General features: G+C 40.5%; 1 protein-coding gene across 2 annotated transcripts; it reads right to left on the bottom strand.

Annotated features, from left to right (window-relative positions):
- Positions 1-1585: 1585 nt before the first annotated feature.
- KANSL2 (KAT8 regulatory NSL complex subunit 2) lies at positions 1586-21356 on the bottom strand. Of its 2 annotated transcripts, XM_081115115.1 has the most exons (10): positions 21269-21356; positions 20440-20698; positions 19251-19429; positions 18147-18261; positions 14696-14859; positions 14305-14471; positions 13193-13289; positions 8654-8907; positions 2975-3094; positions 1586-2306 (listed from the first exon to the last, which is right to left on the bottom strand). In XM_081115115.1, exons 2-10 carry the CDS (start codon positions 20688-20690, stop codon positions 2175-2177), a joined length of 1479 nt encoding a protein of 492 aa, XP_080971241.1. In that variant the 5' UTR covers positions 20691-20698; positions 21269-21356; the 3' UTR covers positions 1586-2174. The 2 variants fall into 2 exon arrangements, with proteins under 2 accessions (XP_080971241.1, XP_080971242.1); XM_081115116.1 differs by lacking the exon at positions 18147-18261 and having other exon boundaries at positions 21269-21326.
- Positions 21357-25547: the final 4191 nt, after the last annotated feature.

Genomic DNA, 25547 nt, shown 5'->3' with positions numbered 1-25547 from the left:
AAAACAGAAGGGATTCTAAGTCATTACTTCTAACAGAGAAACTTTATCTAGGACTCATCAGCCCTCTCATATAGATACGATGCACTCTGGGGCTCTTCTGACCAAATCGTTTTCCTTGTGCCTAACAGAACCCAAGACCTTGGTGTGGCAACTTCTCAAAACTCACCCTTGCTGCTGGGTTTGCAAGAGTGACACAAAATTTCTGGAGTATTAATAATTCCTTGGCCTCCACTTCCCCTCCCCTATCCCAGAAAAGTGCTCATGGGCCTGTTATTTTACAAAACAATCATCTGGAGTGATGAGTGGGTGCTAATGGTTTGTACATCACTTTTTAAAAAAATAGGAATTTGATAATCTTGTTGCAAAAGCATATTCTTATTTACAGCTGCATAAATGCTTCTCCTGTGTTATGAGTATACTGCAGGACCTATGAAGAGATCTCAAATTCAATGGGCCTTCTGAGCTACTTTCAACCATTCTCTGGATGTAAATACTTAAAGCCAAAGTGATGATGTAACAGCTATTTTCAACCAAAATAAAAATTCATCCTACTGCAAGAATTTTTTAAATAAACAATACCTATTTAGTCAGGAACACTGACCTCCTCTCCCTTAGACTGTCACATAAAAAAAAAATCACAACCAATCAGCAAATATTTTTGGTGTGCCACAGAATTTTAGTAATTATTTTGTGTGCCATGAGTTGAAAAGTTGAAATCGCTGGTCTAACCATAAATTTTTTGTTCCTTAGTTTGGTCCTTATAGGTGATCTTTTGGCCTCCTTGTCATAATGCACTGCAATAAACAACTTCTAGCATAGGTAACTTAACCCTACTTAAATTTTTAACTTTACTCTTCGATTCATCAAAATGATCTTGATAGTCCTGGCAGGTATGGCTCAGTTGGTTGGGTGCCATCCTGTGCACCACAAGATTGCTGGTTCCATTTCCGGTCAGGGCATATGCCTGGGTTGTGGGCTCTATCCCAGGTAGCGGGCGTGCAGGAAGCAGCTGATGTTCCGCTCTCACGTCAATGTTTCTTTTTCCTCATTCCCTCTCCATTCCCCTCTCTTAAACAAACAAAAACAGTAACTTTTATAAGATCTGGACAACTTATGCCTATCTGTGACCCAGCATCAGATCCAACTTCTCCAGGAGTTTTATATATTCATATACATATACATATGTAATTTACATACATTTACATAGAAGATGGATGGTTAAAGATACATGTTTATGGATATACATTCCTAGTCCTACAGAACTTTAAAAATGATAATCAGGCATTGTGAAAGAGAAATGGGAGTAGAAGTAGGGGGCACAGAGGAGAGTGGAAAGGAAGATATTTGGAACTGGTAAGCTTTAATAGGGAGGTCCTGCCCCTTTCCATTTACTTCTAACAGAACTTTATCTTATCCTGCAAACCAAAACTAAAGTAAGTTACTGAAAGTGTATTTACTTCTTGGGATTTGTCCTATTTTTCCTTTCCCATCAGAAACAGCTCCCTAAGGACCACCACCCCAATTATATATATATATATTTTCTCTCAAATACAAATAAAACATGCATTCAAGTGATTTATATTTTCATAACATTTTAATATTTAATAGAAACTATATACAATAATTTTTTATGGCATTTTACATTAGGATAGTCACTACAGAAATTTACATACGTTGAAGATGGATGGTTAAGGAGGACCCAGTCCTGTGGGCTATTTTCTGAAGTTACAGGTCAGAGTTTATTGGGGAGGAAGGGAGTTCAGAATCCCCAACTAGGTGAGAGGTGAGAAAAGGCTAAAACACAAGCTGCTATATAGCAATGGCCAGACACGGGGTCCATCAATATCCCAGGGGTGCACAACTCCCACTTAAAGACTTTGGAAATCCCCTTACCAAGATGTCTCTTCTCATGGCACAGAGTCCCAAATACTTGCTCGATCCCAGCAGCTCTGACAAGATTCACCTATTTTTCTTCCTCGCCCAGAGCGGAAAGACACAACTTTTAAACACTACTACTGGTCCCTGCCCCCCAAATTTGGTGTATGTTTGACTATAGCACCCAATAACCCAGAAGGAAAACAAAGTAGTCTGGGTTGTCCTTTAGAGAGGTCAGAAATACTTGTTTAAAGAATGGGAAATTCAAATCCTCCAAAGTCAAACGGTTCCCCAAACAATCAACTGATAGAACTGTGTTCTGGCTTCCCGTTTGCAGTCGCCACTCCACTTTGAGACAACGGTGCAGAGGCTTTCTCAGAATTTCGAGATCCCTGTGATCTGCACCCATCTCCGGCCATCTGCACCTGGCCCTGTTAAAAGAAAGTTACCTTGGTTACAAATTCCTTTGTTGTGGTCTGAAGCGTGAATCTGACTTATCAATGCCCATGTATCATAGCAACAAGAACAAGACAGCAGAAATAAAATAATACTGGACAGTTGCTCTTCCCCATACTTGTTATTTCTTGAAGCATTCCTAAGACTCCCAATGGGAGGGAGAGCTGTGGGTTGTTTCTTCCAAATGAAACAGCCATTCTGTGCTGAATTTCCAGAACAACCAACAGGTCACAGGAAGATGGTCCTTTGGGCCTCTGCTTGAAACCAACAACTATAGTATAAGTGCTGGTCTTCAGTCAGGGCCATTTGTATCCCACCCAAGGCTCAGAGAAAGAAACCAAATTACATTACTTATCCTTACCCTATGATGAAAATAATTCCAGTGCTGAACTCTGCCTTAAAAGGAACAATGTACCTAGATTCCTTGTCTAGCTAACTAAATAAATGTGTCCTGCTGAGATATGAAAACCGGGATTTCTAAGAGCCTATCTGGAGAACTACCATCTGGGACACCTTTACAGTCTCCGTGTGATGACGTCCCCACTCACGCTCTGGGAGTACATGCTAGCACAGCCAGCAGGGAACCCTCTGCCTGGCTGCATGGCTACATGAGGGAAGCCTGGCCGGGTTGTTCTTCACTTGCCAAAGTATCCACTGGGCCTTCAGCAGTGTCTTTGACTGAATGATCTTCAAGGGTTAGTGAAGGATCAAAAAGCAAGGGTGAAGGAGGACACTGCATACCATCACCCACAACATCCAAGTCCTAGGAAAAGACAGAGAAATGCGGATCAGCAAAACCAAACGAACCAATTAGCTAAAGTTGGCATATTTGTCAGCAAACCATAAAGCAATTTTCCCACACTTCCCTTACCCCTTACCTACCTTGAATCAAAAAAAGACTTTCCCATAATGTCCAACAAATGGGGTAAGATCCAAAAGCACTAAGCATTTTTCCTTGCTGCCAAGTATAAAGCAGGGACCACCAGTCGCTTTAAAAAGCATATTTCCCAATCAGCATAATTACAAATTAAACTGAAATACTGCCTTAAAAAATGGGTAATATGAGCTTGTTTGATTAATGTCCTAACAGCCACAAAGCAAGCCAGTGAGCAAGAGGGAAAGGGAGAGAAGTGAAATAAATACGTAAAAAAACTCAAAGTCCCTCTTAACAGCTAAAAAAACTGTTTTGGTTAAGTCCTTATCCCCACAGAATTATGAGTTCCTGATTCTTAAACCTAACAATCCAAATGTAAACAAACAAAAAATATATTTACAGACTATGTTTCATCCAACTGAATTGGCCATTCCCACTGGGTCCTGAATGGCCAACAAACCACAGGAAGACATTGCTCTTGGCTCCTGTTTGAAACCAACAGCTACAAAAAAACCACTGGTCTTGATTCAGGGCCTAAAGCATTGCAAAGGCTCAGACAATGTGTCAAACAGACTTGCAAGTCACCACTTTCTAAGAGGCTATCCCTAAACTCTCCTGTTTAAGAGTGAAAATTACCCAAGGGTTTGTACTCCCTTATGTCCAATCCACTTTCTAGAGAGTCTATGTTTCCACTAATCTAATTTCACGAGAAGCTCACTTATTTCTATGCTTTTAAATAGGTTACGTCTTAGAGTCAAAAATCCTTCCCCTTCCTTGAATCACATCTTCAAAACAATTAAGGTTGAAAAAAGTAAATAAACAACACTGGACTTAAAGCTGGTTAATTTAAGCAGACACACAAAGAAAAGGGTATCAGCTACCTAAAAGGATACATTCACTTCAGATATGAAATATCCACAGAAACCAGTGCTCTCATATGGTTAAGACAATAAACTATTTTCTTTAATTCTTTTACTATGCACATTTATTATACAAACTAGAGGATTCATGCACCGGTGGAGCCCCTCAGCCTGACCTGCTCCCCCTCGAAGCAGCAGGCAGCCAGGGATGAGCCCAAGCCCAGGCTGGGCCCCTGCTCAGCTCCCACTCATCCCAGCCCGGCTGCGCCTGCCACCGCTGTTGCTCAGCAGCGTGCTGCCACCGCAGCTGCAATCACCAGCCATGAGTCTGGCATCTGGCGCCCCACTGTGGGAAGCTCCTGTGTTGAGTGTCTGCCCCCTGATGGTCAGTGCATGTCATAGCAACTAGTCAAACGGTCATTTGGTCACTTGGGCTTTTATATAGAGATAATTAACTTGGAATTTAAAAGAACCCATTTAAGTGGTGAGGCAAAAGATTTCCAAGTCTCAAGAGGACAACAGTCAAGAAATGTTTTCAAAAGAAAATAGATACTGAAAAGGCTTTTCTCACATACAGTGTTGTCTGTAAAGAGAACTGAATTTGGAGAAAGGAACCAAGAAAGAAAAAAATAATCAGCAGAAAAGTCTACCATAATAGGAATGTTTAATTGCAAGTATCAAAACATTCTGAGAATCCATTTTTGTTCTGATCTCAAAAACCATAAACACACACAGAGCAAGCTCAAAGTTAATAGGAATAAACTATGATGTTATTTGCCAAACATCTTTGGATCAAAACACAGAAAACAGACAAGTGTAATACACAGAATGACATGCTTTTTGTGTCTCAGCCTGTTGGCTAAGATCAAGTGCAGAATTTTTACACATAGTAATAACTCATACCAGGCCCTCCCCTGAGTGAAGTTATCAAAAGTTATTAACATGCTATAGAAACTACATCTAAAACAATACAGGTAACAAAATTGCTTAGTGAAACTCATAATTAAGAAATCGTTTTTGCCCTAGCTAGTTTGGCTCAGTGGACAGAGCACTGGCCTGTGGACCAAAGGGTCCCGGGTTCAATTCCGGTCAAGGGCACATACTTTCGGTTGTAGGATCCTCCTTGGCCCGGGCCCTGGTTGGGGTGCATGCAGGAGGCAACCAATTGATGTGTTTCTCTCACATAGATATTGCTTTGTCTTTCCCTCTCTCTAAAAATCAATGGAAAAATATCCTCCGGTGAGGATTTAAAAAAAAGAAATCATTTTTTCCCAGCAAAATTTTATACTAATATATCCAGAATTTGTGGGAGGACAAAGATTATTTTCTAAAACTGCATTTTATTTCAAATTTTCTGGAGAATTTACCTCCAAAGATTAAGAATAAAACTATTTTTTAATGACCAATGTAGTTCATCAAAAGAACATTATTATAAACACAATAGATCATCAATTACAAATAGCTAATTGTTTTACAAAGGTCCATCTTAAAAACCCACTGGATTCTCAAAAGTAAAGCTTTTTTCTCTTATGTTCTTTAAGAAATCTGTGCCAAATATAAAGATGAACAGATCTGATAGCATATATTTTTTAGAATCTTTTAAAATTAAGAATTCTTAAATGTAATAGGAATGAAGAAACCAAAAAAAAAAAAAAAAGAAAGATTTCTTAAATGTTAGGTTTTGCCTACCATCACATCTTACAGTCTTTAATATTTTGTGTAACTATTCTCCAAAGAACAAACAAGACTACAATCTCCAAAGATATTGGGACAGTCATATTTTCTTAACTCTAATTATCAAAGGTTTGAGAAAGAAAAGATCACTTAAAACTAACATGGCAAAACAGGTGAAAGGGGAAAACCAAAATAATCAAAATAGAAATGGCTCTCAAAATTATCAGATAACAAATATTAATAATCTAGTACATCTATATAAAACACATACTAGTTTTTACATTAACATTTGAAGAGAATTTGGTGATGTAATGGTTATTAGGTTATAGTTAGACCCTATAAAGCTCCTCATATTACTGAGTTTTAAAAATAAAAGCACCCCTTGGGTTTTCCTCACATGTAAAATAAAGGAGTAGCTAAAAATCTGTCTCCCTCAAAGCCCACCGCATGGGAGAACATATTCGCCAATGTTATCACTGATAAGAGTTTAATCTCCAACATTTATAGGGAACTCATACAACTTAACAAAAGGAAGATAAACAATCCAATCAAAAAATGGGCAAAGGACCTAACTAGACACTTTTTGAAAGAGGACATTCAGAAAGCCAAGAGACACATGAAAACATGCTCAAAGGCACTAATCATCCGAGAGATGCAAATCAAAACAACAATGAGGTACCATCTCACACCTGTCAGAATGGCTATCATCAACAAATCAACAAACGACAAGTGCTGGACAGGATGCGGAGAAAAGGGAACACTCATGCACTGTTGGTGGGAATGCAGACTGGTGCAGCCACTATGGAAGACAGTATGGAGTTTCCTCAAAAAGTTAAATATGGAGCTCTCATTTGACCCCGTAATCCCACTTCTAGGAATATATCCCAAGAAACCAGAAACACCAATCAGAAAGGATCTATGCACCCCTATGTTCATAGCAGCACAATTCACCATAGCTACGATCTGGAAACAGCCTAACTGCCCATCAGCAGATGAATGGATTAGAAAACTGTGGTACATCTACACGATGGAATACTATGCTGCTCTAAAAAGGAAGGAATTCTTACCATTTGCAACATCATGGATGGAACTGGAGAGCATTATGCTAAGTGAAATAAGCCAGTCAATGAAAGAAAAATACCACATGATCTCACTCATTTATGGATAATAAGGATCATTATAAACTGATGAACAAAAATAGATACATAGGCAGAGTAGCCTTGAACAGACTGTCAAACTACAGCCGGAAGGCTGGGGAGCGTTGGGGGGCGGGAGTAAGAGATCAACCGAAGGACTTGTATGCATGCATATAAGCATAACCAATGGACATAAGACACTGGAGTGTAGAGAAGGCTGGGGGATTGTCAAGGGGGTGGGGGGGCCGGGGGGAGGAGACATATGTAATACTCTTTGTAATACTTTAAGCAATAAAAAAATAAAATCTGTCCCCCTCAATTTAGAGTTACTTATTTACTCTAACAAAATCTCAGTAGAAAAGTTTGGGAAACACCAGAATGCATAATCTCTAAGGTCCCTTTCGAGTTCTCATAAGCCATGAATCTGTGTGAAAGAAATTTTTTCTTTTTAAAGAAACTTTTTAAAGAGCAATTATAATCAGGATTATAACAAAAATTGTATTATAAATGAAGTAATAAAAACCACGCTTTTTACACCTATTGACAGTATATAATCCTAAAAAGGAAATTATTGAGGGAAAAATTAATGCCATTTCCCCCCCACACACATATTACCCTGACCTAGTGTATCTTTTTTAGTAAATCTTGAGGCTACCCAAACCTTACTTCCACCTCATATCCCATTTAGATTTGTCCCCTTAAACATGTCATGGTTAGACACAAGATACCTCTATTATGAAATTCAAAAGACTTATCTTAATAATAAGGACCTATATCCAGAAGGCTAAAGATTAATAAGCAAAGTGCCAAGACAGAGGTGGGATGTTAACTGATCCCTAAAGTCAAATAGTAGGATAGTGCTAAGTAGGGAAACAAAATCTGAGCTGGATTTATGTGCTATGGCCAATCAAACAAGCTAAAAAAGACAGAAGTGTACATATTTCAAAGTAAATACTCAGTGAGATCACTGGTCTAGTCCATTCACAACAGGATTATGTAATAACATCAAAATTGAAAAATAGTAACCAAGTTAAGTTTACAGTAATTTCTTGTGATACACATTAATCTGAAAATGAAACCCCTTACTATGGAGCCAAAACACAAATTTACAGTGTCATAAGTAGGTATCAGAACTCAGTATTAAGATGCTGGTGACTCACTCACCTTGCAGATGGGTAGCATATTTCCTGTTACACCAAATCCAACCATAATCCTGACTTTCTAACTTCCCTTAGTTTACAATTTCCCTTACCATTCCCTCAGAAAAATTTCTGCCTATCTAAACGGTCTCTAAATGAATATGCTAACATATACATACAACCATGCATGTATCATTTCAAAAACTTTATCAAATCTCCTGAGCACAAAAGACTAATCTATTCTCACCATCCTATAAAAATAAAAGCCTAACATGCAAATCGACCAAACTGCAGAACGACCAGTTGGCAGAGGGAGGAGACGGCGACCCGCGGGCGACGGTGACCAGTGGAGTCAGAGGGATGACTGGGGGGCGGGACTGGCCAGTGCCATCCCCTGATCGCTCCACTGGTCACCTCCCATAGAGGGAGGCCAGACTGCTGCTTAGGCCCGCTCCCCATGTGGGGAGGGGGCCTAAGACATCAGCCTGACATCCCCTGAGGGCTCCTGGTCTACAAAAAGTCGCAGGCCAGGCTGAGGGACCCCCCCACCTGAGTGCACGAATTTTCGTGCACCGGGCCTCTAATTAATAAATAAGGCCGTGCCTCAAGGGCCAACCAGAGCAGACTTCTCTAACTTACATCACTGAACTCCAGAGGTAAACTCTCAGTGGGCTGAAGCTCAGCAGCACTCAAGTACAGATCCATGGGGCCGGCTTCCAGATCGTCTGGCACAGACAGTACCTGCTCGGGCTTATACATCTGAGGAGGCAACTGGAAATGCAGTGGGCAGCAGGGATCTTCAGAGAGGCTTACAGGAACTGGTTTGTTGCAGGGTACCTCTTCAGACCCCTGGCAGCATTTGAAGAGAACCTGATTCGTGTCCTGACAAATATCTGCAGAAAAACGGTCAAGGGAAATAAAATGGACCTATGGGAGATACAAAATACAAGTGTCTGCCATGTAAAACTCAAGGTCTGCACTACAAGTTAATTGGTTACAATTGACACAGAACAAAATGCAGTTAGCAATTTTTCTAATTCTATCTCAATCAGTAATTTAAAACTAGTCCCCAACCTCCATTTCAAGATCCTAGCCATGTAAACTAGACACTAATCTTGTTCTCCCTTATAAAACATTTCAAAACACAGTGCTGAGCATACAGCAATAACAATCCTAGGAATCTACACTTACACAGAAGAGATATCGTGACAAATGCAAACAGTCTGCAGAGGCCTCTACTAACCCCTTCCAAGACTCAAGAGAGACAAAGTTGTTTCTGCTCCATTAAGAAAACTGACAAAAAGTTTTTAAACCTTGTTTTCAAATGCTTACATGATAAAATTGTTTAAAGCAGCAGAGAACTGGAACTGGAGAAAATGGAAGCTCTAATAATAGTGACTAGCTATCATTTCCTGAAAGAAAGTAAAAATATATTTTCATACCCTTTTTTTTGGGGGGGGGGGGGAGTGTTGGGGAATCCTTTTATTATCCCAAAGAGAAAAGAGATAATTTTATGAAAGCCCATGGAAAGAAAGTAATCCAGGAATGCTCCTAGGTGCTCTAACAGGACAGCCAATGTTAAGGCTAGAAGCAGAAAAGGATTATTTCCAAGTTGACAAAGAAGCTCTGTAGGATGAATCAAAATTGAAATCATAATCAGATCAGATAAAATTCCAGTTCAAGTTACTGTACAAAGCACATTTTACACAAGTGTTATCATTTCTGAAAACCCTAACTGTATGGTTATTTTCCTATTTTAAATTTAGGCTTATTTTTAAGTACGAAAGCACAATTTTCTATAAGCTGACTGTTTCCAGGATTATTGAATGTCAAGTGTAAACCTATATAATTCCTATATAATAAAGAGCTAATATGCTAATTAGACCAAACAGCAGGACGACCGTCTGGACAACCTTCCGGACAAAGCCGGGGCTGCAAGGATGGAGGCAGCCGGGGCTGTGAAGGCCAATCCCCTTGCACAAATTTTGTGCATCAGGCCTCTAGTTAATAAATAAATTGGGGGGGGGAATGTTAAGGTAATTTTTAAAAACTAAAAAATCTAATGCACATTGTAATTTTTAAACCAAATAAAAATTCTTTAATAAAGCCATTTCTTTCATGATGCTAAGACAGGGTTTCACAACCTTGGCACTAATGACATTACTGGCCGTCCTGGGCATTGCAGAGTGTTGTTCAGCAGCATTCTTAGCCTCTACCCACTAGATGTCAGTAGCACCTCCATCTGAGTTATGACAAGCAAAATGCCTTCACACATTGCCAAACGGGTCAAAATGACCCCCAGATGAGAATCTATACTCTAAAGGAATAATGGTACAAAATAAATAAATATTTATTAAATGAAAATGAATGAGTAGAAACCGGTTTGGCTCAGTGAATAGAGCGTCGGCCTGCGGACTGAAGGGTCCCAGGTTCGATTCCGGTCAAGGGCATGTACCAGGGTTGCGGGCACATCCCCAGTAGGAGATGTGTAGGAGGCAGCTGATCGATGTTTCTCTCTCATTGATGTTTCCTTTTTTTTTTTTTTTTTAAATATATTTTACTGATTTTTTACAGAGAGGAAGGGAGAGAGATAGAGAGTCAGAAACATTGATGAGAGAGAAACATCAATCAGCTGCCTCCTGCACATCTCCCACTGGGGATATGCCCGCAACCCAGGCACATGCCCTTGACCGGAATCGAACCTGGGACCTTTCAGTCCGCAGGCCGACGCTCTATCCACTGAGCCAAACCGGTTTCGGCTCATTGATGTTTCTAACTCTCTATCTCTCTCCCTTCCTCTCTGTAAAAAAATCAATAAAATATAAAAAAAAGAAAATGAATGATCAAAATGAACAAACATATGAATCTGATGGGAACAGATTTGCAGTCTCTATGTGCTTAAGAAAACCCCAATCTAATTTAAATTTTTAATATTTAAAATGTTAATCCATTAAATGCTTTAATCACAGTATTTTTCTTGGAATTTAAATGACTTTCATAAGTCTCTTATTTAATACCACATATCCTGGAAAAATCCTCCCCCCATCCTCATCCACCCCTTTCTTTCAGCTGGGGACAACAAAGACAAAGAGAAGGGAATGGTTGACCTACAACTAGAGTCTGCATCCTTTACTTTCAGTCCAGGGCTGTCTCCATTAGACCAGAGTAAAGAGTTAACAGGTCACCAATGGCAGTCGCATCTTTCTCTGGGATATGGACTTAAGGAAGGGTAAGTGACTTAGGCAACTATGGAATGAAAAACAAAAGAACACAAAAGAAAAAATACTTCTCTTTTCAAATACATTTCATTTTCAACTTTGCTTTTTAAAATATTAATATTCTAATAAACTGAGTATAGTACTATAATGGGTGGGGAACATCCAATCCGCAGGCCATAAAAGGCCCACGAAATCATTTGGTCTGGCCCTGCCAAGGCATTAGGAGTGAGTTAATTATAGAGTTAACCAAAAGCAGGCAAATTTTTAAGTTGATAATTTTGTATGGCCCACGAATGATGTTATAAATATCCAGATGACCCTTAGCAGAAAAGGTTCCCCACGCCTATACTACAAGTAAAGTCTAAACTACTTTGATACCTGTAAATTAGTTTTTTGCCTTATAAAGTAATTCAAACTCACTGAAGAAAACCTGAGAAGTACAAAGCAGAGGAAAAAGGGCATTCATAACCCCACCATCCAAAAATAGTCACATTTCTAATTAAACTTCCTCCTAGTATTTAGTTCCATGTAGTTAAAACATACTCTACAGAATCCCATATCCTATTTTTGTTATTATCAAATGTTTTCCCAAATCATTCATAGTTTATTAAATGTTTAATGATAACATATTACTATTATTTTGTATCAATTTTTTCCTCCTCATCTCTGAAAATTTTAAGTCTCAAATTAGAGAAATTTTATGTAATACTGGTCCTATATTTAATTATCTCCTTAAATAAATTCACAGAGGTGATAGTAACATATTAAAGAATATGGATAGTCAAACTGCTTTATAAAAAGCCTATAACACTGTATGTTCCCACTGGTAGCCCTTAGAGGGTCCATTTTACCACACTGTCACCAACTTTTAAAATTCACTCATTAAAAATCATATATATAAGCATCAAACTTATGGATTAAAACATTTGTTTTATTTCCTATTTATTTACAGTAATAAGCACTATTAAACTATCAACTACTTCTTTTTGAATCTGTCCAAAGATTGCCTTTAAGCAATTCAGTTTTGAGAATTTAATTTCAGTTATTAATTACTTTGCACAAGATTTTATACATTAAGGACAACAATCCTTTAGCAGACATTTGTTGTTGCAATAATTAATAAATTAGTAAAAGGTTTTTCAAAAAGAGCAGAAAAGTCAGTCAGTTTTCCTTTCAAAAGGCCAGGGAAGGTTCTCCTCTTCCTATTGAAAAAATATTTTACTTTTCAGTGTTTTATCTCTTGCCAGACAACTGAAATCCAGCAAGATTTATGCCTTTCATATAATAAAAATCAGACTCAACAAAAGTTTTTACAGTGAAAGTCACTTTCTCAATCAGTGTCCATATAAAATGTACTTTCACAATAAACAGTACAGTTTGGTACTATGTAAATGTAGTCTCACAGCAGATTCAAATGATGCTCTGATGGTTCAAAAGCAAATTAACTGGGGAGTAATTATCCAATTTTTGGAAAAAGTAAGTTTCCAATTTGAATGAAGTCTAAAAATACAAGTTAAGAGCACTAACCATACAAATGGATAATACTCAAAGAAAGCTCATAGTTCAGAATTGTCCTTTGTTATTGTTAGAAAATCCACAATTTTTTTTTTTATAACTGGATTTAACAGTATTATAATTCTAATAAACAAGTTAAAGCAGGAACCTCTGTATCTGGAATCCCAGTATTAACTGACTACAAATAAATATTAGCCCACATCTATCACCAATGACTCAGATGTTTCTTTCTAATGAATTGACCATTACATTTCCTAAGTTCTGAAATGGCCAACAGACCATAGAAAGACATTTCTTTAGGCTCCTGCTTGAAACCAGCAGCTTCAGCAAACTGCTGGCCTTGATTCAGGGCCAAAGGATAACAAAGACCTTCAACTGAGCAACTATCAGTGTCTCCCACTAGCCTTTCGGTCTAGCTAGCAAACTGAACAAAGTAAAAAGATACGAGTAATGCAGTGTCTGGTCATTGGAAGAGACTGATTAGAACAACGAACATCATCCACAAAGGCCAAGCACCTCTGACTGGAACGAGTGGTATGGGCCTAAAATGGAAAAAAACAGGTAAGTAAAAAAAGAAATAAAAAAACACAACCAATACGCCCACAAAAGAACATACAACCAATTATGTATGAGAATACTTAGTTATAAAATATAAGAAAGGTACATCTTTAAAAGCTAAAAAATTCAACATTTAAATGTATTCACCAATACGACGTAAAAAAAATAATTTTTAAAAACTCATGTACAAATGAATCAACCCTAATTTCAATCTTACCCCTCCATATTCTGAACGTGCAACATAGACTAATGATTTTCAAGCTATTTTATCTTTTAGCAGAACCCTTCTCGAAATTGTAATCTTATGTGAAACTTCAATAAAACACAAAAATGAAATTACTCTTACTGAAGCAGAGACCAAGGGCCTGAGAAAAAAATTTAAGTGATCACTTAATTCTGCTCCTATCAACCTTACTTCCCAACATTCATTGCTCCTATTATTCTACCTATTTTCCTGCCTTCTAAAACACGATTCCCAAGGAAAGTGGGCTTAACCTGTGCCTATTTCTGAACCAAAGAACTGAGGAATCTGTGGCAACCCCTCAATTTGCAGATGGGAATAGAGGCCAGAGAAGTTATCAGCGCAGGCACAGTACTGGTCAGAAGAAAACTGAGACTAGAACCTGCGTCTCCGGACTTCCAGTAAGTGCTCTTTTCCTTTTTCTTTTTCTTTTAATATGTTTTATTGATTTTTTACAGAGAGGAAGGGAGAGGGATAGAGAGTTAGAAACATCGATCAGCTGCCTCCTGCACACCTCCTACTGGGGATGTGCCCACAACCAAGGTATATGCCCTTGACCGGAATTGAACCTGGGACCCTTCAGTCCGCAGGCCGATGCTCTATCCACTGAGCCACACCGGTTAGGGCTAAGTGCTCTTTTCAATATACCCCACGTCCAGTAAGTCAGATGTCAGAGCCAAGACTGTACCACAGTGCTTGGACAATTACTTTATAAAGGAAGCAAATTTATAAACCTTATAAGTATATACACAAATTACCTGTTGGGCAGCACCATCTGTGGCCAGCATTCTGCGTTCCTTCAGCTGCCTATGTAGTAAGGCTTCTACTCCATAGCGCTGACGATACCTCCGAAGACATTTTAGACGCTTTAAGTTGTCTCGTTCTTTGGCCAATAGTCCCTCTGGGCCAGTCAGGAGACTACTACCTGGAGAGTCAACAACAGTCAAGATGTTATTTGCCAAGAAACCAAACAAGGGCTAGTCTCCAAATAAACAAGTGAACAGAAAAATCTTGGGCCATAGATAGGCAGTTTCAAAAGCAAATCAGGAACCTCTGTCTCCTCCACTCCAGATACCAACAGAGATAAATGTAACTACTAACAACATGTGGGTTCACATGTTGAACCTAGAATAGGCTGTTGCAACTTGCCTAGAGCTTCATGTTCCACTTTCCGATTATGTAAGTAACGACGCTTCTTCTCTTTGAGCAGATGCTGAAGTCGTTTAAACTGATCAATGTACAAAGACTGTAAACGAATTAGTTTCTCACGCATAATCAGGGCCACTTCTTCAGCTGTGTAGACACCAGCATGTCTGGAATAGAAAATTCCCAGCAGTGCATAAGAAAACACAATAATAAAACCCAAGTTTAAAAAGAGAAAAAGATAGATATTAGACGATATTTAATAAGCAGTCAGTGCTGATACAATTACCTTATTAACAGAAATCTTTTTACCATTCAAGCTGTTACATAAAAAAAAGAAACTGATTGATGTGTCTCTGTCTCCGTCTCTCTCTCTCTCTGTCAAATCAGTGAAAATATATCCTCAAGTGAGGATTAAAGAAGAAAAATAAAAAAAAAAAAATAAAAAGTTAAAGAAAAATTTACTAATTATTCTTAAGCTGAAACTTCATCAGTCCTAGATACTGCTATAAATGAGCTTTTAAAGATTACTTTTTATAAAGCAATTAAGTAAATGGTTACTTTGAGGCAAATCACAAAGATATATATCTACAAAGGGTTGTGGGGGGACGATGACTATGACAACAGTAATTGTAGTTAGGATAAATCTCTAATGACATCATCAAAAATACAAATAGTAGCCTTTCTGAAACAATCAAGTGAAGATATATGCTGCAAATTGTTAATGATTCAAAAAGTAGCCCCAGTTATGACCAACACTGACACCAAAAAAGAATTTTAAAAGAATTTCATTAAATAAACACTTGTATTAAATATAATAAGACAGCCCAGCCACCGTTGCTCAGTGGTTGAATGTCAACCTATGAATCAGGAGGTCAGTTTGATTCCCAGTAGGGGCACTTGTGGGCTCAATTTCCAGTGTGGGGTGTACAGGAGGCAGCCAATCACTGATTCTCTTATCACTGATGTTTCTACCTCTCCCTTCCTATCCCTTCCTCTCTGAAATTCACAAAAATATATTTTAAAATATATATATAACAAGATAGTAATATGTAACCATATTAATAAATTATTAGCAGACATTTACCAACTCTATTTACATTCCTAAAAATGCATATATTTTAAAGAGCCTAAATTTATTTTGGATAATGTTCCTCGTAGGATTAAAAAAAGCCTTGCCCTTGCCCTAACCAGTTTGGCTCAGTGGATAGAGCGTCAGCTTGCGGACTGAAGGGTCCCAGGTTTGGTTCCGGTCAAGGGCATGTACCTTGGATGCAGGCACATACCCAGTAGGGAGTGTGCAGGAGGCAGCTGGTCGATGTTTCTCTCTCATTGATGTTTCTAACTCTCTATCCCTCTCCCTTCCTCTCTGTAAAAAAAATATTAAAAAAAAAAAGCCTTGCCCTATCTGGTTTGGCTCAGTGGATAGAGCACCGGCCTGTGGATGAAGGATCCCAGGTTCGATTCCAGTCAAGGGCACTTGCCCGGGTTGCTGGCTCAATCGCCAGTAGTAGGCAGCCGATCAATGATTCTCTTTCATCATTGATGTTTCTCTCTCCCTCTCCCTTCCTCTCTGAAATCAATAAAATGTATTTTAATAACAGCCTTGTATTTCATTGCCTAATTGCTGCACATATCTGGACCTTTATTTTTCCCTTTGGATGTTCCTTTTAGGAGAAACTGACATTGAGTACCTAATCCTTTTAACACTTATATTTCTCACATAACTGATATTTTAGTTGATAAAGTAGTTTCTTATAAGTTATATTCATATGACTGTATCCCCTAGACCAGGGGTGGGCAAACTTTTTGACTCGAGGACCACAATGGGTTCTTAAACTGGACCGGAGGGCCGGAACAAAAGCATGGATGGAGTGTTTGTGTGAACTAATATAAATTCAAAGTAAACATCCTTACATAAAAGGGTACGGTCTTTTTTTTTTTTTTTTAGTTTTATTCATTTCAAACGGGCTGGATCCAGCCCGCGGGCCGTAGTTTGCCCACAGCTGCCCTAGACACTGATCTCTAGATTATTAATAAAATCAAGTTTCTGGACCTTTAAAAAACTTTGTGACCCTAGACAGCACACACCTCTTCAATGCAGCAAGTTTGGCATTTACAAAAGCACAATGAAAAATAAAATTAAAAATATGCTTGATATAAAATTACTGTGAAAGAAAACATTCCTTCTCAAACTACTTAGATGGACTTTCCAAAAGAGTTATTTCGGAATTGCTAACTATACAGAAATTACTCAAGAGAAATAGATTAAAATCTACTCAGAAAAATGTAACCCTAAATGATTTCTAATAAACCTCAGAATCCAAGGTAATGAAGAAAACTCTTAAGAATTGAAGTTCAATAGTCTAGTCTAGAAATTCATTACTCCTTCCATTATTTACATCCTTCCACATATATCAGTGGTTCTCAACCTTGGCTGCACATTAGAAATCAGGATTGTAAAAAGATTCCCAGGTGATTCTAATGTGCAGCCAAGGCTGAGAACCATTGACCTAAATAGTCAGTGGGAAGCGCTAAGAAACATAAGTCAGAAAAGAAAAAAAAAAAACGTAAACTAAACTAAACCATGAGACATAGCAATCTGAGACTTAGAGGAGCAATCCTGAATGCTTTCATGTTTCTACAACTCCTAAAATGAATATGGGGTCAGTGAAGAGAGAAACCACAGTAAGATATAATTAGGCTGATTACTCACATCTTGGTTTCTAAATCAGTTTCTCTCTCTTAGGCATGAAACCAAAGGATATTCTTGAAACATCTTTTTATTTTTCTTAAAAAAAAAAAAAAAAAAAACCCATAAGATGTAACTTTGCAAATGTAGTTTTTCAAATACAATCACTTTATTATTCCTGAGGTTTACGCCAAGAATGCATTCACGCCCTAGCCAGTTTGGCTCAGTGGATAGAGTGTTGGCTTGCGAACTGAAAGGTCCCAGGTTCGATTCCTGTCAAGGGCACATGCGTGGGTTGTGGGCTCCATCCCCAGTGGGGGACTTGCAGGAGGCAGCTGATCCATGAGTCTCTCTCATCATGGATGTTTCTCTCTCTCTCCCCCTCTTCCTTCCTCTCTGTAATCAATAAAAATATATTTTAAAAAAAGAATTCACATTAATTTCCTCTTCTCTAACTGATCTAAGCATTTCTCAACTCTATGTCCAAGAAATTTCCTATTTTCTCTCCTATACTTACTCAGGTGTAGAATTAGATGTCCAAAAGTTTTCCCAAATTACAAGACCTCTAAAAAAGAATCAAATCCTGCTTCAAAGTGAAATGATGATGAATCGTGACACTTTAATTTACAGAATCTGTTTCTGCTCACAAACAGCTAAGCTTTCTTCAGCCCTTTTAGGTTATTAATCTTTTAACAGTATGCAGTACTACATTCCATGTACTAACTACATAAAATATTTAAAAGCCTATGTGGAATTACAACTTACTTCAAGGGATCTTCTTGATCACTGTCTATGCTATCAGCTTCACTGTCAGGGTCACCTCTCCATGTCTGATCCACAGTAATGGGTTCCTGCTCCCCATCACTCCAGCTGTCTTCATCTGAGGCAAGGAAGGGACAGCAGCCATTAAGACTTCCCACCTCTGTAACTCCATCACACAAAACTAGGTTACTTAACACATCAACCCAAATCTTAAAATTGAGTTAACCATGCCCTCAAACAGACAAGGTCCAACTCAAAGTTATTTTTGTTTCCTAAAATTACCTTACCTAGCAAAGATGGTATGTATAAAAAGAGCCATTAAGAAAACAGTCATAAACTCAGGAAAGTAAACCTAAGCACACTCTAGGGAGGGGCTATAGGGACTGACCTGTTGGCAAAGCCACAAACAAGTCCCAGCTTAGAGGGCACAGCCCTTTTAGCATAATTAGGCTTGACCTTATGAAGCTCCCTAGATCCATCCTAGGTAGCTAATGGGCTGTGGGAGGTGCAGCCAAGTGCTGCCAAAACAAGTGCAACTCACAAGAACATTGTAACTATGGTGACCACTACCTTGTTTACCTCCCGCTATAAAATAAGGCTCAGCTTGCCTCTGGATCTCGCTCTGTGGCCTCAGCCAGGCACAGGAGATCCACTGAGCCCGAGCTTATTCTCTTTGTCTGTCTTTTCTTTAATCCTTTGTACCCCCCCCCCCCCCAACCCCTCAGGCTCACCAAACCCTTGGCTGTGCTGACTCTGCACAGCACACTACTTCAAACTGAAAAGAATTGGTAAATAACATAGCAATCCTAGAATCTCAACAATTTGCCAATCTGTAACAATAAAAGCATAATATGTTAGACTGGAAGACCTTCCGGACAAAGCCAGCGCTGGGAGGGAAGCCCCAATCCCGGGCGCCTGCCGAGGGCCAGAGGGAAGTCCGGGGAAGGAAGCCTGGGCAAGGAAGGCCTACTCTTGCACAAATTTCGTGCATTGGGCCTCTAGTGAATTAATAGTATTCTATTATCAAGTACCATATACTGTGCTAAAACCAGTAAGTTCTTGTTACCTTTCTTCCTCCTTTTTCATTGTAGGAGAGAATATCCTTACCCAGAATTCGGCTGGCTTCACTGCGACTACTTTCCGGAGTCTGAGGCCCCAGCTCTGTCTTAGCGTACGAGCTCAGCTGGCACAAGAGTGCTTCACCCACTGGCCCTGGAGTGGCCTTCTTCATTTGAGCATGAAGTGCCAGTGCGTTCCTACGGGCATGTTCAGCACAGAAGGACACCCTAAGGAGACAATTAACATTTTATATTCAGATAGGTCCTTTCTTGAAAAAGTTCAATAATTTTCATTACTCGCTGATGTTTAGGTCATTTCTAGGAAATTAAAATAACCGTTATCTCGTCCTAGCGGGTTTGGCTCAGTGGATAGAGCATGCCTGCGGACTGAAAGGCCCTGGGTTTGATTCGGGTCAAGGGCACATGCCTGGGTTGCAGGCTTAATCCCCAGTAGAGGGCATGCAGGAGGTAGCCAATACATTTTTCACTCTCATCATTTTTGTTTCAAGCTCTCTCTCCCTCTCCCTTCCTCTCTGAAATAAAAATATATTTTAAAAAATAAATAAAATAAAATAACCATTATCTTCATTTACAAATATTTAAAAGTCAAGTGAGGCAGAATAATTTAACTGGCCCAAGATCAACTCTCTTGGTTTTACTAAAGGGAAATGCAGGTAGCATAACCTAGTGCTCTATCCACCAAACAAAGCATTCTGACAATCTCAACAAATCAAAGAAATCCACTTTCATCTTTCAAAACTGGTTCTGGAAGACAACTCTACAGTTTACTTCAATATTAATACATAGTAGTAATAAGAAGTCGCACACAATTTTAAAAAGGTATATGCAGAATGACCTACCCAAGTTATGCTCCACGTGGATATCTTTGTATGTAATGAAAGCTATGAAGCCTTTCCCAGAATACACATTGTGCGTATTATTTAATAAGGTTCAGAAATGGCCAAGAGTCACGGACCCCAGGGTTAAGAAAAAACTAGATTATCCCTTTAAAGGTAAGGGCAAACAATCCAAAGAGAAGATCTGAGTGACACAATTGAAAACAGTATCCTTCCAGTGTTCACCAATTTTTTTTCTTTTCCAAGATACGTTATTCATAATCCGTGTCAGAAGCACGTGGGCTAAAAACTCAGCAGCTACGTCCGAGCCCGCAGGATACCCCCTTCCACCCTCACGTTAAAACTGAAAGTACCAACGACAAGAATTCTGCACATACATACCCATCTTTCTTCTCAGGCTTTGGGGCAGCACTGGGGCATCTTTTCCCATTCTTCGTCGATATGTAGCTACATTGCTTGAAAGGCGCATTCTTGTCCTCAAGGATATGCTTAATGCAAAACTCCTGTCCCTCCAGGCGAGGCTGCGAGCATGGGCGGTGAGTGAAGGAGCAAGCGAGGGGCTCCTGAGGCCTGGGAACGGGGGTGATCCTCCCTCGATTGGTCGGCAAGACGTGGATCCGAATCCTGTTCATACCAAAGCCTGGAGGCCACACAGAAGGTCAAAAGGCCCCGACTCTCGTCCAAATTCCTCGTCCGCAAGAGCCGGGCGGACCGCGAGTAAGTTTCTAAAGGGCAGACAAGACCCTCTCCGTCCCTCTCCTCGGGCGTCAGGGAATCAGCCTCGCCTCCTCTTCTCCCTCTGCGCCCCCCAGCCCCCCAACTCCCCACACCCCCTACGCTCCCCCTCCCCCCACCACGCTAAAAGTATGGCAAGGACTCGCACCTCCGCAGCACGAGGGAGAAGCCTCAGCGCCGGCCCCCCGCGGCGGCAGCAACGCCGCAGAGCCGCGCCCCGCCTCCGCCTCCCCGCACGCCGCCTTTGTCCCGACCCGCCTCAGAGCTCATGCCCGTCCCAGCCCGGCCTCGGCAGCCCGTGAGAGCGCCATTTTGGACTAAGGTTCCGAGCACCGGAGAATCTGGGTCCGGGAAGCCTACAGGAGGAGAGCGACCCCGACGCTGATCGAGACAGAGTAGCAGCCCGGAGGGGGCAGGAGGGGCAAGGCAGCAGCCTAACTGCAGAGACCTAAAGTAAGCACCGCCGCCATCTTACCTCTGCCCCTGCGCCGCCCTGCGCCGCTCCGCGCCGCGCCGCTCGCCCTTCTGGCCCCGTCAGCCACTTCCAAGCTCGGCCCCGCGCCTTTCCTGGATCCGAACCGCTGATTGGCTAGCGCTCCGACGGCGGTGTGCCACCATTGGCCAAAGTCAGCTACCTATCATGCTTCGGGGCGGGACCCCAAGAAAATGTGCGGCTGAGGTAGGAGAGACGACCTGTCTGTCTGTCAGCAACTCCGCCCCGGGGGCGTGCGGCGGCCCAGCGCGGGCCGCGGAGTCGAGCTGGGTTTCCAGCTCAGAGCGAAGCGGGTGTTCGGGCCGCTGTGGGGCGCTGTCTGTGGTCTTTGCTTGCCGCTCGCTCAGCACACCTACACAACTAGTAAAAAAATCAGACACTTGACACTTCATACAGGAAAAGCCCTTAGTTTTCTTTTGTGAGCAGTTCATTTACTGAAACACTTTCTGAGAATTTACTGAGTCTGAGCGATTACATACATAAACATTTAATTTTCCAAGCTACCCTAAGAGGCAGAGGCTATTATCTCCACTCTACAGATAACTTAGAAATAGAATGGGCCCATATGTACTAAATGAGGGAGAAGGCAAATTTGAACCCAGCCCTCATTCTAATTATTATCCCTTTTTGCCTCTCATATGGTAAAGAGCATGGGACTGAGAATAAGGAAATACTAGTTGTGCTTTAGACCCTGATTGAAATTCTCTACAGTTCCATGCTAAATAACGCAGGTATATAGAAAGAGCAGACACAATCCCAGTTTTATAATCCTTTAAGGATTTTTTTAGTTAAAAGCATCTCTTTTTCACTTCTTGTGGAAATGAACTAACATCTTCCCCATAAACTTCCTGGATCTTTTCTGCATCCCAACCTTCCCAGGCACTCTTATCTGCTGTCAGTTTAACTTAAATAAGAGATTTCTCCACTACCTATGAGGAGGTGAGCATGCTCACAGTGGAGGTGAGCAGAGAATCCACAATGCTCAAGAACAGCAGTTTAGCCACAAGAAATGATTAAAACAAAGATTGGAGAGTGGTGGGACAGGTGAAGTGCTGTTTCCAGAGATTAGGGTAGCCCTAGAAGGCCCTTTCCTGAAATTTATTCATTCAACAAATTATTTACTGAGCACCTAAGTGCCAGACACTAGAGAACAAGAAAGACAACCCTGCTTGTTTGAAGTAAAGATTCTAGAAGTAGTTTGGGAAACGTGGATGCAATACTAACATAATAGCAGCTACGATTTATAAAATCCAACCCTCAGAGGGTACAAAGAAGACATTTGTTATAAATACCCTATAACTCAAAACTAGCCAGAGGCAGTCACATTACAGAAAATCTTGGAATCAGAATCTGCAATCAAATGTGGCAATGTAAAAAAGGAGTATTATGCCGGGGTCCAACCCCAGCAGGTCCAGGGGTCCCCAAAGGTGTGGACAGAGTCGGCGAAGAAGGAATGACATGGAGACGGAGTTCAGTTGATCAGCAGCCTAGCCAGGATCTCTAGCCAGGATCTCCAGCCAAGTTCTGGTCTGGATCTCCAGCGAAGTTCTGGCTAGGATCTCTTGCTAGGTTCTCCAGCCAGGTTCTGTAGCCATGTTCGCTTGCTAGGTTCTCCAGCCAGGTTCTGTCCAGGTTCTCCAGCCAGGTTCAGTCACCAGGTTCTAGTCAGGTTCTCTTGCCAATTTCTGTAGTCAGGTTCAGTCCAGGATCTTTTGCCATGTTCTCTCGCTAGGTTCTGTCTCTAGGTTCTGAGGCCAGTTTCTGTCCAGGATCTTTTGCCATGTTCTCTCCAGCGAAGTTCTTCTGTCTCTAGAGAACGTTCTGTGTAGGTTCTGTGCCTAGGTTCTGTCTCTCTCTCTGTCTCCTAAGTTCTGTCTGCTGTTGTCTTGTTTCAACTGTATTTATACCAGTTGATTCCAATCCTATCAATCTCTATTACAAAGGTTAGGGCGTTTCTTATCTCCATTCCAGGGAGTAAAGATTATGTAGCTTAAGCATGATTATTCGTAGTTAAAGTGATTAATTACCCGCCTGGCACTTAGTTAAGGGATTTTATTCCCTCCCTAACTTCAGGGGAAAATCCCTACCTGGGGAAACAGCCTTTCTCAGAGACCTTGGTTAAAACACATAGTGCCAAGAAGATGAGCAAACATATTAAGAACAGTATGCCATATATGCCAGGTCCTTTGAAACAGCAAGGATGGACCGGCTCCCGGCAGTATTAAAACTATTATTGGGAACAATGTAAAGAGGAGTTAAGAACTAGTTAGAGATGCAACCAAGATTTTGTTTAGTTAGAGGCTCTACTGAAGGTCTTAGTTAAAAAAAAAAAAAATCCTCCTGCTGAGCCCCGAACAGACAAAAAGTACTATTTAGAACCACTTCCTTCCAAGTTGGAGAAGGGGCAGATATTATTTAAGGGTCACGATATTAACAAATTCTTTGTGCTGTTTAACAAAGTAGATGGCTGTTTTTAATCCACTGCACTCTTTTGTTAGCTACTGAATCGGTTAAAGTGGACCTGAGTGAGGGTGTTTGTTGAGGTTGGGAAAGATGAATTCTTTTTTTTAAATTTTGAGAGTACCTTTTTAAAGCTAGGGACAGTGAAATAAGGCAGGTCTTAGGACAGAAGCAACAAGAGAAAACCTAGGGTGGGGCTGCTTTGACCCACCGGGAAAGTCAGAGAAAAGGAAGCCTTGGAGACAGGTTCAAGGGGTTAACCTGGGAAGAGCCCCCAATAGCCACTGCTAGAGGGTAGAAGACGCATGCCTATGGGGGAAGAAGATAGAGAAGGGAAAGGCATGGGTGTACTCCTGGGAGGAAGAGTGCAATTGGAAAGAATTCTTGAAGGAAATAATTTTTGAAAATTTGGGAGTTTTGGGGACTAATCCTAGAGAAAAGTGTGTGTGTGTTGAGAGAGGGAGGGAGGGAGGGGGAGAGAGAGAGAGAGAGAGAGAAAGAGAGAGAGAGAGATGAGAGAGAGAATGCCAAACTCTTGCTCTTTATTTTATTTTAATGTTTTTATTGATTTTAGAAAGGAAGGGAGAGGGAGAGATAGAAACATTGATGAAAGAGACACCAATTGGCTGCCTCCTGCACGTCCCCCGCTGGAGATCGAGCCCACAACCCAGGCATGTGCCCTGACCAGGAATCAAACTGAACCTCTTGGTTCATGGGTCAATGCTCAGCACTGAGCCACACAATCTGGGCCAAACTCTTGCTTTTTCTATAGTCATCCTCATCTCAGTATATGACAACTCCATCCTTCCAGTTGGTCAGGCCAAACAAGTGGCAGTCATCCTTGACTTCTTTGTCTTCTAACCTTATAAGCAGACACTACTGGCTCCAACTTTAAGATATGTAACTTCTCTTTATCTTTAGCACTTCCAACCGGTTCAAGCCACTCTTTTCTCTTAACCTTAATTATTGTGAGCCTCTTTACCCTTGATTCCTACAATCCATTTTGAACAGAAGCCCAAATGAACATTTTTTAAAAATTTTTTCCAAATGAACATTTTAAAACCTAAGCTAGAGCATGTCACTTCTCTGCACAAAATGTTTCAGTGGTGCCCTATTTCACTATCTCTATAATGGCTTACAAGGCCCTACAACATCTAGCCTTTTATTTCCCCTCTAACCACATATTCTACTCCTCTCCTCTCCTCACTATTTTCATACTGGCCTCCTTGCTCTACTACCTCAGAACCTTTGCATTTGTTTCCTGGAATGCTCTTACCCCAACTATTTCCATGGCTTGCTCTCTCACCTTTCAGATCTTTGCTGAATTGTAATTTCGTGAGACCTTCCTCCCTAGCCATCTTATTTCCAATTTCAACATTCTACTTACCTGCACACACACTCTGTCTCTCTCTCTGTCCCTCCTTCCCTGCTTTGCATTCTCCAAAGTTCTTATTATTGAACTGTTTTGTCTCCATACAACTAGAATATAAGTTCTACAAGGACAGGATGCTTTCTTTCTTTTTTTGTTTTTTAAATATATTTTACTGATTTTTTACAGAGAGGAAGGGAGAGGGATAGTTAGAAACATTGATGAGAGAGAAACATCAACCAGCCACCTCCTGCACACTCCCTACTGGGGATGTGCCCGCAACCAAGGCACATGCCCCTGACCGGAATCGAACCTGGGACCCTTCAGTCCGCAGGCCGACGCTCTATCCACTGAGCCAAACCAGCCAGGGCTTTTTTTTTTTTTCTTACTACCATATTCGCATCAGTAATCAGTACACAGTATTTGGTAGGT

Source organism: Myotis nattereri (assembly GCF_964212035.1).
Source record: "Myotis nattereri genome assembly, chromosome: 2".
Taxonomy (NCBI): Eukaryota; Metazoa; Chordata; class Mammalia; order Chiroptera; family Vespertilionidae; genus Myotis; species Myotis nattereri.
The sequence above is the reverse complement of the archived record's forward strand: the minus strand, read 5'-3'. Positions and strand labels throughout refer to the sequence as shown.

Coding starts and splice junctions, on each gene's coding strand:
- KANSL2 (XM_081115115.1), bottom strand. CDS start 20,690: ATGAACAGGATTCGGATCCACGTCTTGCCGACCAATCGAGGGAGGATC. Junction 14,860..18,146: donor GATCAAGAAGATCCCTTGAA/GTAAGTTGTAAT, acceptor TTTCTATTCCAG/ACATGCTGGTGTCTACACAG. Junction 8,908..13,192: donor GACCAGACACTGCATTACTC/GTATCTTTTTAC, acceptor GTTTTTCTGCAG/ATATTTGTCAGGACACGAAT.